The sequence below is a fragment of the Apteryx mantelli genome, chromosome 1 (assembly GCF_036417845.1).
Source record: "Apteryx mantelli isolate bAptMan1 chromosome 1, bAptMan1.hap1, whole genome shotgun sequence".
Lineage (NCBI taxonomy): Eukaryota > Metazoa > Chordata > Aves > Apterygiformes > Apterygidae > Apteryx > Apteryx mantelli.
The window spans coordinates 32,288,897-32,300,745 of record NC_089978.1 but is presented as its reverse complement, the minus strand read 5'-3'; the positions used below and the strand labels follow the sequence as shown (position 1 = coordinate 32,300,745).

Here is an 11,849-nt window from a genome sequence, read left to right as displayed (position 1 = left end):
CAGCCCGGGGCCGGGGCCGGGGGCTGCGGGGGGGTGGGTGGCGGCCCCGGGCGGGGCGGCGGTTGGCCGTTGCGCCCGCCCCCGCCGCTGCGCGGCCGCCGCCGCGCTCGCTGGCTGGCGGTTGGGCGCGCGGCGTTGGCGTTGGCGGCCGGCGCGGCGCGGGGCGCGGCACCATTTTCTCGCGCCGCCCCTGCCATTTCGCGCGCGCCGCTCGCCGCAGCCCGCGCCGCGGCCGGGCCGCGCCGGGCCCCGCGCGCCGCAGCAGCCGCGGTCCCAGCGATGGTGAGTAACGGCCGCCGCCGCCCCGGCCCGTGCGCCCGGGGGAGGAGGAGGAGGAGGAGGAGGCGGCGGCAGCGGCAGCAGGCGGGGAAAGCTCGCTGTGCGCGAAGGGCGCTCTGTGGCCCTTTGTCTGCGTGCGCCGCGGCTTGGCTAGAGGCAGCGGTTAAGCCCGTGGCTTTGTGAAGCGGCTGAATAGCGCGTTTCTCTCGGAGCGAGGGCAGCGGGCGAGCAGGGGAAGGGACAATTATCCTTAGGGTTTTTCTTCCGCAGCCCTCCCCCCCTCCATCAGCGTGGTCTTTGAGCGACTCTGAGCACCGTTATCCGCTGGAAGAAGGGTCCCCGCCGGGGTTGTGACCCAGGGCAGGTCGTGGCTGTGCGGGAGCGGGGTCGTGGGCCCAACAGAGACCTCGTTGTTCATCCCGGCGTTTGGGGTCGGGAGCCTGGCAGAAGCGGGGGATTGTAAGCAGAAGCGGTTTGGGAATTCCTGCCCGTAGAGACGGATAAAGAGGCTGCTGATGAGTTAACGCGGAAGTATGCAGTGGTGCTGCCCTTGCATCATGTGTTTGGTGGGCTCTCAAACTCTGCTAGTGAAACAATGTTCTTAGAGCTGTAAATGCACTTAACTGTAATTGCTTATTTTTTCAGGCCTTTCTAGCTTACTAAAAGCTGGACGTGTTGCATCTGCACAGTACTTTTGAAAAAACTTTGGCTATGAAATATTTGATTTAAAGCATGGCCACTCTCTTCAGGTCTTTTTGGCTGCGCGAATGCCTAACATACCTGGAGGTCAACTGCTCCGTGTTAAAACGTCTCCAACGAAGCCCAGTTAGTCTGCGGTTCCTGTGTATGGGGTGAGCAGAATCAAAACACTGTTGCTGCCAAAAGGAGGAGTTCCCATCTTCCTCTTGCCCTTTTCTTGCAGGACCCTCTTTGAGCTGATTCAATGCACTAATCTGAAAGGCTAGTGAAGTAGCTCATAGGAGGTCCTGACAAGGACCAGGGCCCTTGCAAAGGAAGGGGGAGAATACCGCTCCTGACCAGCTCAACTGCTTGTGGAAATGCAGTGTGACTCTGTCAAGTTTTATTTAGAATACTTACTTGTCATTGCAGGAAATTTGTTATTCAGTGCGAGCTGTCTTTTTGTTGTGTTTGAAGAAATTTGTATGCTGCAATCAGCTTGGTGAAGTTTTGATTTGCCTTCTGCCTTCTGCTAGCTGATAAACCCAACTTCTGTGTTGAGAAACATCCTAGATGAATTTGTCTCTCATACAGTGTTTGGAGTGTGGAATTAAGCTATGGAGCTTCCTTTTTTGTGTTTATAGGTTGAGTCGTTTATCTCATCTTCTGAATGATGAAACTATGAAAATTGCTCTAAGGGGTGCAGTCTCCTGGGTTTGTAGCCACAGAAGTCATGTGGCTCAGGTGAAGGAAGACAGCTGCTGTGCCTTTTTGTCTGGGTGACAGGTCCTAGGGCCATCCATACCCATGTCGGAAGCTGTGCAGAGAGCTGCTCAATGGAGAAGCTGAGATGTTGTTGGAGTTTGAGCTGTAGTCACTCATGCAATTGTCAAGTTGCTAATAAAATGGATGTTCTAATCCACAGGAATTGTATTACTTGAAATTAATGTTTTAAGGAAGACGGAAGTTGAAAAATAAAACTGAGTTGCCAAGCTGATTCAGCTGTCTCAACCGGTCATACAAGGTTTTAGTATTCTTGGTTTGGTGTTCCTGGCATTGTTGCAAGAGTAAAATAAAACATGCTCATAGGCTTCCCCATTTCTTTTTTTTTTTTAAATCCTTAGTTTTTAATGAGGTCATATAACGTTCTTGCAATTCAGTTCCATTTATAAAGCGTAATTATTTAATTGGATAAATGGGGTTGGAATGCACCAGAAAAGTTTTGTTTGGATCATGAAACTTTTTCATGCATGTTTTTGTGCTTTTAAGAGCATGAAGATTTTCACTGTTTGTCCTGCATTTTCAATTAAACCTGTAGTAAGCATTTTCTGTAGCGGTTTGCAGTACTCTCAGATATGCAAAGACTGTTTTCTTGCTCCCTGATTAAAAAGTAAAATCTTCCCTGGTAAAGGATGTAGACCAGAGCAAATAGTTTCTGTACTGTGAATTTCCAAATACTGAAAAATGGAGAAATGCTGTTTTAGTTTTGCAGTTCTTCCTCTTTTTCACACATTAGCAAAGCTGTGAGTTGTCTCCTCTTCGTGCTGCTACCCATGGCTAAAAGTTATGAGTAAAGCTGGAAATAGAGATCTGCTCATAAAGAGGAAGACTTAAGACTATGGGGGCAAAATCATCCCTTTCCCTTCATTTCATTCTTTTAATATTAGGGAAAGGATGGAAGAGAGAAACCTCGCTAGTTCTAGCAGTGAAAGGTGCTTCAAAATGACTTACTAATGAGGATGTTGCCTTTAGAAAACAAGGTTTCTGAATGGGATCTGCGGTCTTATAGGAATCCTTAGGCTGCAAATGGAGTAATGGACCTTTTCTCAGGGGCTTTTGTCTCTAGTTTTAATGGTGGCCACCTTCTGCCCGATGACCTTAGTCCTGAGGCTGAGCAGAAAAGTTGGCAACTTTTTCAAACTCTGCTTATCCAAACAAACATGTATTCTCCTACTTGTCACTGGTGAAGTGTGGGAGATTTGCTTACACCTTTCAAGAATAGCTTTTACTGTGAAGTCTTGCTGCAACTGTATCTGTTCTCTTGTGACAGAAACTCAGAACTGACATTCCCTTTCTTCCCTGTAGCTATCTTTGCTTTTCTTGGATCAGTGGTATTGATTTTACTGCTCTTCTTGCCCTGTGCAGCCTGGATCTTCCCTTGCAGCTCTTCTGGCTCCCTTTGTTTGCCACTTTATATCTCTTTGAGGGGACTGGAACCTTAGTAATAATATCAAAACTATTTAGAAGAGCTCATTCCTATGCTTTGCTGCTACGGGGCTACTTGAATGCAATTTTTTTGTGATACATCTTTTAATTTATAAAGGAATTTTATTTTTATATGTATATGATATGAAAGGATTCAATACAAAGGAAGCACCTTTTTAATGTATAGCTCAAAACTAAGTGTTTGAGAGATTTGTCTAATACTCACTGTCACCAGTTTTGGTCTTTGTTAGCTATTTGTTCTCTTAGGGCATGCTGTAGTTATAAGGTGTCTGCATCTGAGAGCTTGACTTTGGTTAGAGCCACTGGGAGTGTAGTGGGCAGGGTCCCCTCACTGAGACTTCAGAGGGCTACTCCAGTACAAAGATAAATGATAAATCCTCTTCCTGTAGGTCCTGTCCAGGAAGAGGAATTGCTGAAGCACTGATATTGTGAGAATGGAATTGGAAATAGAGATTGCATAGCAGTAAAAATGGTTAATAATTTTTTTTTCCACTATGAATTTTCAGGATTATGTGCAGCTTATTCTTTGAAGTATTTTAACTTTGTGTTGAATTGCTCAACAATAATTTATTTGCTTGGTTATTTACAACTACTGCAGGAACAAGAGAAAAACATATAAGTTTTTAAGTAAATGGTGACTCACCTTTGTCTTTGCAGATGGAAGAAAAGAGCCATGTCACATATTTTGTAGCTGAAGGAATTCCGACACTTTGCTTTTTCAGCCACCTTCTAATATTGCTTTCTTGAAGTAGTGGTGCTTGATGTTTAAAACAGTAAGCTGTGGATGAGTTGAACAAGTAGAGAGTGATCAAATCTTAGCAGGGCATATCAGCTTGGTATCCTTGGTGAAAATCCAATTGCTGAGTCTTGCATCAGTGGAGAAAGATTTAAGTCTTGAATTATTAGTACACGAGTTATTTTCATTTGATACAGAAAGTTCTTGCTGGATTTGGCTAGCCTTTTCCAGCATTTTTGTTGAGTCAGAAAATGGTTCTGCCTGGACACTGAGCTGTTCTTGTGCCTGCCATCTGGTGGCCAGATACCACAACTAATTTAATCCATTTGTGAAGTTTCCAGTTCTGGGGCTGGACTGGTTGTGTGAACCCAGCTGAGACTTTGTCTTAAGATTGTTTGAGGAAAAGGGTAGATCCTTTTCTCACTGAGCCTTGTCTCAGATGGAGATGAATTTTTGCGTAGTTTTCCTGGAGGAGAAATAAAATTTTAAAGTTCTGTTATTCTCTTTATTCTCTTTCCTAGGATATGATGGAGCTCCTGGAGGAAGATCTCACCTGTCCCATTTGCTGTAGCCTGTTTGATGATCCTCGTGTCCTGCCCTGTTCACACAATTTCTGCAGGAAGTGTCTGGAAGGAATACTCGAGGGGAATGTGCGAAATGTGCTTTGGAGACCATCCCCTTTCAAGTGCCCCACGTGCAGGAAGGAAACTCCTGTTACTGGAGTCAACAGCTTACAAGTCAATTATTCGCTGAAAGGTATTGTGGAGAAGTATAACAAAATCAAAGTAACTCCTAAAATGCCTGTGTGCAAAGTGCACAGTGGGCAACCCCTTAACATTTTTTGCCGGACAGACATGCAGCTGATCTGTGGGGTCTGTGCCACCCGCGGTGACCATACGAAGCATGTGTTTTGTTCTATCGAAGAGGCCTATTCCCAGGAGAAGCGTGCGTTTGAAACCCTGTTCCAGGGCTTTGAAACTTGGCGTTGCGGAGATGCCCTCTCTCGGTTGGATACCTTAGAAACCAGTAAGAGGAAAGCTCTGCAGATGCTGACCAAAGATTCTGACAAGGTGAAAGAGTTCTTTGAGAAGTTGCAACACACACTAGAGCAGAAACGAAATGAGATTCTCTCTGACTTTGAGACCATGAAGCTTGCAGTGATGCAGGCCTACGACCCGGAAATCAATAAACTGAATACAATCCTACAAGAGCAACGAATGGCTTTTAACATCGCAGAGGCCTTCAAAGATGTATCTGAACCCATTATATTTCTGCAACAGATGCAGGAATTCAGAGAAAAAATCAAGGTGCTCAAAGAAACTCCTTTACCTTGTTCCAATGTAGACATCAGCCCTACAATGAAGAACTTTGATACCAGCCAGTGGAATGGAATAAAACTAGTTGATGTGGACAAGCTTTCCTTGCCTCAGGAGAACAACACTCTTAAACTCAAGATTCCCTCAGTCTTTTCGTTCAGATTCATAGTGACCTCTCTTATTTGCTTGCTTATCCTTGCTGTCACCAGAATGTCCTTTGTGGAGTATGTTGTTGACAATCTCCAGTGCTGGAAATCTCAGTTCTTTACAATTAGCTTGTCCTATTTGGCAGATACAGTGGAAATAGCAGATCATGCAGTCTTTTACTGGGAACAGATGACAGATGGAGCTTTACTTTTAAGAGAAAAGTGTAAAAACTATACGTTAGTGGTACTGGATAATGTTGCACAGTTTGTGTGCAAATACAAATTGTTGTGAAGTCCCTACTGAAATGTAAGAAGTAACAGAGATCTGGTGAAGAAAACATAAAACTCTGTAAAATTAGTTGTTTTTTTCTTTTTAAAGATTTCCAATGAAAACATTTTAGAGATTCAAAATGTTTCCAAAATATTCCTAATGTTCACATAGTTTGAACATTGATAAATTGGAAGGTGAAATTGAGCTTTGAAAAACATATTGTTTCTGAATTTTTATTTCAGTGGTGATTATGAGAACATTATTCATTGTACATCATTTTACTTAATATAGGGCAAAACTGTGTACTTAGTTTAATGGTAACATAATTGTAGAATAAGCTATTGTATACCCTTTGATAAAAAGTGTTGCTTTCTAAAAAGCTTAGTTATTATTATTATTATTTTCCTAACTGGGAGGTGGTTTGGAAAGAGGAAGAACAGTTACGATTGGGAAGAGTGGTATACTGAGAGGCTTCTTAAGACTGCCCATCCATTGCAAAATACTGAGTACATTAATTCACATTTTTGAACCTCTTTCTCACTGAGGTTGTTACTTTTCACTGAAACAGATTTTTTTTGTTGTAATTATCTTGTGTATTCACCGTACTGTAGATATTTGTTATTGTTTACACATGCTATACAAAAACACATTTTCAGAGCAAGCATCTTGAATAAATTGTAGGGGTAAAGAGAAATCAATAAAGGCTGATAAGAGAAGAACAAGCAGCAAGATAGTTCATACTTTGCAGTTTACTTTTCCAGCATGAAAATATTAGGGTATCTAAGCTGTCTTGTTAGATCCATGTTTCTTGGAAGCTGCTTCTTAAAGAGGCCCTAGTGTAAACAGTTCTGTGCTGTGAAACGCACGCACCTGGTCAGCCGGGGAAGGCAGCTTGTGTTCTAGCCTTGCCAAGGTGGCAGATAGGGCAGTGTCTCTCCCCTCCCTCTCTGTATCTCCAGGTCATAATTCCAAGAGCTGAGGAAAAGAGTGAATGTTTTCTTGGAATAGAGATCATAATGTCACAGGAATATGGATGTTGTTGGTGTTTGGAAGCGCTTTAGCCTTGGAACGCATGTAGTCTCTTTTACTGTTCCATTTGATTTCATGTACCTTATTTCAGGAATGAGTTCACTTTTCTGAGTTAATTGACTTGGCCGTAGGATAACAGAATGATTTAAAGTGAAAAGTAAGCTTCAGTTGTCTGAAGAGTGTATAATACTGAAATATATTACTTGAATTACATTCAACCTCTTTTTACAGTGGTCCTATGAACAACAATATATAGAATGAAAACTTCTTACATCTCCAGGAAGCAAATGTGTCATACTTTGGGGATATTCTTTGGTCTCTGTGAAGGTTTAATAAGGTGTGATGATCAATTAACTGTCTTCCAGAAGTAGAACTGGAAGTTGTTCATTTCAAAAATAAAACACTAAATTCCAAGAATCAAAGTTTCCAAGCAACCAAACCCTGCAAACAAAACTATTGTACATGGTATTTACATCTTTGTTGCCTGGGAATCCTATCGCTGCTCTACACCTCAGCTCAAACACTTGCTAAAAGCACTGAACAGTTCTTGCAGCTGCAGATGGCTTGCAGTTTAGGAAGGATAAAGTCACAAACACGTAGAGCAGGGTGTTATAATTCTTGACTGGTTGAGATGACGATGAGTAATCGAGAGGTGGTTGTTCTGAGTGTGGGAGGGGTGAGATTTGTAACCCAGGCTTCTACTTTGCAGCAGTTCCCTGAATCCAGGTTAGCACGGATGTTGAACGATGAAGACCGTGAATTTAAGAAGGTGAATGGGGAGTTTTTTGTGGATAGAGACGGAAATTTGTTTAGTTACATCATGGACTTCTTGAGGACTCTTCAGGTCGCTTTACCCACTGACTTTTCAGACTATCAGAGGCTGCAAAGAGAAGCAGAATTCTATGAGCTCTACTCTCTGGCTGACCTCCTGAGCCAGGAACACTTGCTGAAGCCGAGGCTGGAGATCTTGGAAGTGCGTTTTTTACTCCAGGAAATGCAAGCCTTTTTCCGGATCTTTGGTTCCTGCAGTAGCACTGTGGAGGCTCTTGCTGAACAGATCGCTGTGTTTACGGGCCAGCAGTCAGGACAGACCTGGAATAGCCCTTTTCCTTCTCAGAAGCCACTCATTCCACTCCCTTTGGAAAGACCTTCTCATCACGATATGGTTTTTCAGTGTGGTACCGACTACTCTGCTGGTGACCAGTTTGTGGCCAGGTATTCTCCCTAGTGTGATTTCTCATTATGGAAATGGCTTTGTGACTTCAAGTTCTTGAAGTACATGCTACTTGCTAGTAGGACTCATTTTAAAGAAACTATTGAACAATTGTCTGAGAGCAAAGAAATAGGTTTCCTTCTTTCTGCCTGTTTAATGTTACATTTTTCCGGTGTTGAAATATTGGATTTGTTATACTGATTTGTCTATTCTTAAAAATATTCCTGACTTTCTAAAATATACTGTTCTTGTTATTTGTTTTTGTTTTCTTTCGGGTCTTTCTTGTTTCCTCCTTGCTCTCTCTGTTACACTTTAGATTTTCACAGCATCACTGACCTTCCAGAAAACTTGACAAACAGAGTAAAATGAAGCAAAGCAAACAAAATAAGTAAGGAGTGAGCTACTGAAGAAAAACAAGTAAAATGTCCACTAGTTCATGGTCTCATAGGATTTCCTATGGAAAAGAGGAAAAAATAATGGCTAAACAGGAGTGGAAAACATGAGTGGAACTAAGATTACCATTCAGGGACTGAAAAGTTTGTAGGGTCTTTTATAGGGGGAGGGAAAAGGGGTAGAATACTAACTATATGCTACACAGCAGGTTTTCTTTAAATTCAGAGCCAGGTTCTGTTTTTATTAAAATTGCTGTAAATCAGTGATTTTTGAGATAGTAGCAACATATTTTAATACCATAGCTTACATTTTTTTTAAATAAACTTACTGGATGTCTCCATTGTACGGAGGAACATTCTAATGCAAGAAGCCTTAACCTAGTTTGTCTTGTGTGGCTCTCAGAACATCTGGAATTTTATGGAAATTTCATTGGGATAGTTCCAGCAGGGTTATTCTCCCTGTTGAATATAGGAATTAACACAGCAGTCCTTTGATTATTAAAAAATAAATTAGTAAAGTTTATCTTCCTTTTAACTTTCTTTAGCTAAATAAGTAGAGGAAACAACTACTTTGTGTTTGTAAAGCAGCCTATATTTATGTACCAAACCTTAATTTTGTAATTTATTTTTAATTTTATTGGACTAACAGTTGTTTTAGTAGGTTATGGCAACTTAAATACTGCAAGAAGTACTCCTAATTCTTACCTTTCTCTGTTCAGACTCGGTAAAATTTCTCCTTTGTAGATCAATAGAAAAGTATAGCTTGATTAATGAAACAAGTCAACTTTGATTATGTTGCCTACTGAATTTCTATTTAGTTAGACTTTATGGGTGACATGGACTCTGCCCTTTTTGTGCTTCTCATGAATGTTTGGTGTACTTTTCTGTGAACTGTGGAACAGTTTCACCCCTGTCAACTTATGTATTTTGTAATAGTATTTTTACATGACTTCTGTTCCTTGAAATGTCTGGATAGATTCTTAAATCTGTACTTGATATAAAGTATAATCATTTGAGGTAATGTGAAAATGATTTTCTTACTTGTTATCATAACGCCTGCTGTACAAGGTAACTTTGCAATAAATGTTACTGTTTGTAGAGAGAGATCCTGTGTAATGAAGAGTGACACTATTGAGATGAACCTGGTTTCATTGCCCCTTCTGCCATTTGACTATACTTGCTTGAAAACCTGTTGCAACGTTATAGAACATGCCAGTCAGTTCCCCACTGTTAAATGAAATGAAATGGAGGTGGTCACAACTGTTTCTTAAGGAAATGAGCTTTGTTCCGGGGCTGAAAGAGAAGTGCTTATTCTGTAACATGTAAATGGACAAGCTGAAGAATACTGTTCTTATAATGAGGAAAAGAGTTAAATCATCCTCAAGGGAAGAAAAAAATCCACAGTCTTGGTTGCCCCAAATCAGTGCAACTGTGCTGACATGAACCATCTGGTGACTTGGTTTGTTAAAAAAAAAAAAAAAAAAAAAAATCCATCCTTCAGGAAGTAATTAAATTCTAACAACTTTTTTTCTTATTTTAGGTATGTTTCCATAAAGCCTGATAATAGAAAGCTGATTAATGGTACTAATGTGCTAGGCCTGCTGGTTGACACTTTACTAAAAGATGGATTTCGCCTCATAAGCACCAGAACAGTCTCCAGTGAAGAAAAAGTTGAATGCTACAGTTTTGAAAGGATGAGGAGGCCGGCAGGCCTTACCGTCACTGTGAACCAAAGCCCAGGGAGCTCTGGTATAGCACAGGCAAAAAGGAGTCAAATGCTTAAAGGGAAATAAAGCTTTTTCCTCTAATCTTTTGAAGGTGAAGAGGGGTATGCCAACACTACTAACCTATTTTTTTTTGGTTTGAAACTGCAATTATGGGGGGAAATAACAAACTATTTTTTATGTATTCAGAAAAAAAACACCCCTCTGCTTTCCTGCCTTTTGCTGCTCCACGCTCTTCAATTCTAAATGGAAGAGCCACGGATTCAATATTGTGTTTGTGGAGCAGATTCCGGTATTTTGAAGGGTTGTTTTTATTTTTATCTATGGCTAAAATTTATATTAAGACTCTCAAAAAAACCAACCATGTTAGAGTAATGACATTCCTTCCAGAAAATCATTTTTGTGTTCTCTGCTAATCTGTGAGTAGACTTTAAATATGATAACATCAGAAGAAATAACTTCACACAACTCTCTCATCCCGACAGTTTGAAGAAGTGATTGGAGGAGGAATGCAAATCTGAATGATTTCACAAGTAGAAACAATATGCAAGAATACATACACAGATGATTGTCTTGCAGTTAGTTGAAAGGAATATAACAGAAACATCACAAGTTGTATTGCTGTGTGACTTGTGACATGAGGAATGGCTTTGGGAAGCCACCGTTAGTGTGCATGAAATAATATATTATGACCTCTTGCAGAATACTCTCCTCCCCTCCAAAGGCATTAAGCTACTCTTCAGTACTGAGACTTCAATGATAAAAGGGTATTAAAAAATACTTGCTAATGAACGCTCTGTTAATTTTTAGAACCTTAACTATAAAAAGAATGAAAACATGATAAACAGTCCTTCAGTTGGAAGACTTAGTATAAAGAATTTTTTAATGCTTGTAAAGTGAAAAGCATATTTAGGAGAAAGCCATGGCTGAAGTGGCTTTAAAAACCTTACGAATGTTAACCCTGAACAATGCTGTGTAAAGACACCAAAATAGCTCAGGTACCAGAAGAGGTAAGTTAATGAAGCGTTCTCAATTAAGAATCTTTTTTCCTCTCTTCTAGGCAAGGAAGGAAGATAGTGATAACCTCAAGGTTTGTTTTTTTTTTTTTTTTTGATAAATACTGATTTTTCAAGTTGCAAACAGATGAGTACAGCTTTTTTGGACTTTCTTGGCCAACTAATCAGATCTAGCATTTACTTAGCTTTAAAGTGTGAATTTATTACTTTGTTTGCAGCACTTACTTAAAAATGGATGAGGGTGGTGGGAATCACTCTTCTGTTCCTTGCCCTTAGGATTTCCAATGATCTCTTGCAGACCAGACTGCAGCTGCCACTCTCAGACTTCTATTTTCTTTTGCTACCAGTGTAATGCACTTTACCTTGACACAGGTTCAGAAGTTCACCAGCAACAACTGGGTTCTCTTTGCTTGTTCTAGAGCTTTCTGGGTTGAGAATAACGTGATTATGGGACTACATTTCCTAAGGTGCTTACAGGTTATATAATGTGGGCAATGATGTGGAATGTAAGCATGGATACTTTCAGTTCAAACAGGATTTTTTTTTTGACAATAATGTCAATATGCTAATATGTTGAGCATGGGCCCTTTGTTAGACTTCGGCTTATTTTCTTTAATTTGGCTTAACAACAAATGTATTAATGTACTGGTTGGTCTGGGCTAAACACAGCTCTCTTGTTTCCGGGCTGTAAGATAGCTTTGGTATCTGCGCAGCATTACATTCCCTGTAGTGCATTCAGTGTATCTTTCCCTACCCAGAACAGCAAGGAAACAAGACTCATCTCTTCCAAAAATTAGAGGGGCTGTAGGGCTGCTTTCCCATT

General features: G+C 40.9%; 2 protein-coding genes across 3 annotated transcripts; both read left to right on the top strand.

Annotated features, from left to right (window-relative positions):
* The first annotated feature begins 215 nt into the window (after nucleotides 1–215).
* Nucleotides 216–5,919, top strand: TRIM13 (tripartite motif containing 13). Of its 2 annotated transcripts, none has more exons than XM_067291821.1 (2): nucleotides 216–282; nucleotides 4,441–5,919. In XM_067291821.1, exons 1-2 carry the CDS (start codon nucleotides 280–282, stop codon nucleotides 5,671–5,673), a joined length of 1,236 nt encoding a protein of 411 aa, XP_067147922.1. In that variant the 5' UTR covers nucleotides 216–279; the 3' UTR covers nucleotides 5,674–5,919. The 2 variants fall into 2 exon arrangements, with proteins under 2 accessions (XP_067147922.1, XP_013803890.1); XM_013948436.2 differs by lacking the exon at nucleotides 216–282 and adding an exon at nucleotides 360–1,130.
* Nucleotides 5,920–5,935: 16 nt separating this feature from the next.
* Nucleotides 5,936–10,079, top strand: KCNRG (potassium channel regulator). Its single transcript, XM_013948441.2, has 2 exons — nucleotides 5,936–7,896; nucleotides 9,827–10,079. Exons 1-2 carry the CDS (start codon nucleotides 7,313–7,315, stop codon nucleotides 10,077–10,079), a joined length of 837 nt encoding a protein of 278 aa, XP_013803895.1. The 5' UTR covers nucleotides 5,936–7,312.
* The last annotated feature ends 1,770 nt before the right edge of the window (nucleotides 10,080–11,849 follow it).

Coding starts and splice junctions, on each gene's coding strand:
- KCNRG (XM_013948441.2), top strand. CDS start 7,313: ATGACGATGAGTAATCGAGAGGTGGTTGTTCTGAGTGTGGGAGGGGTG. Junction 7,897..9,826: donor GGTGACCAGTTTGTGGCCAG/GTATTCTCCCTA, acceptor TTCTTATTTTAG/GTATGTTTCCATAAAGCCTG.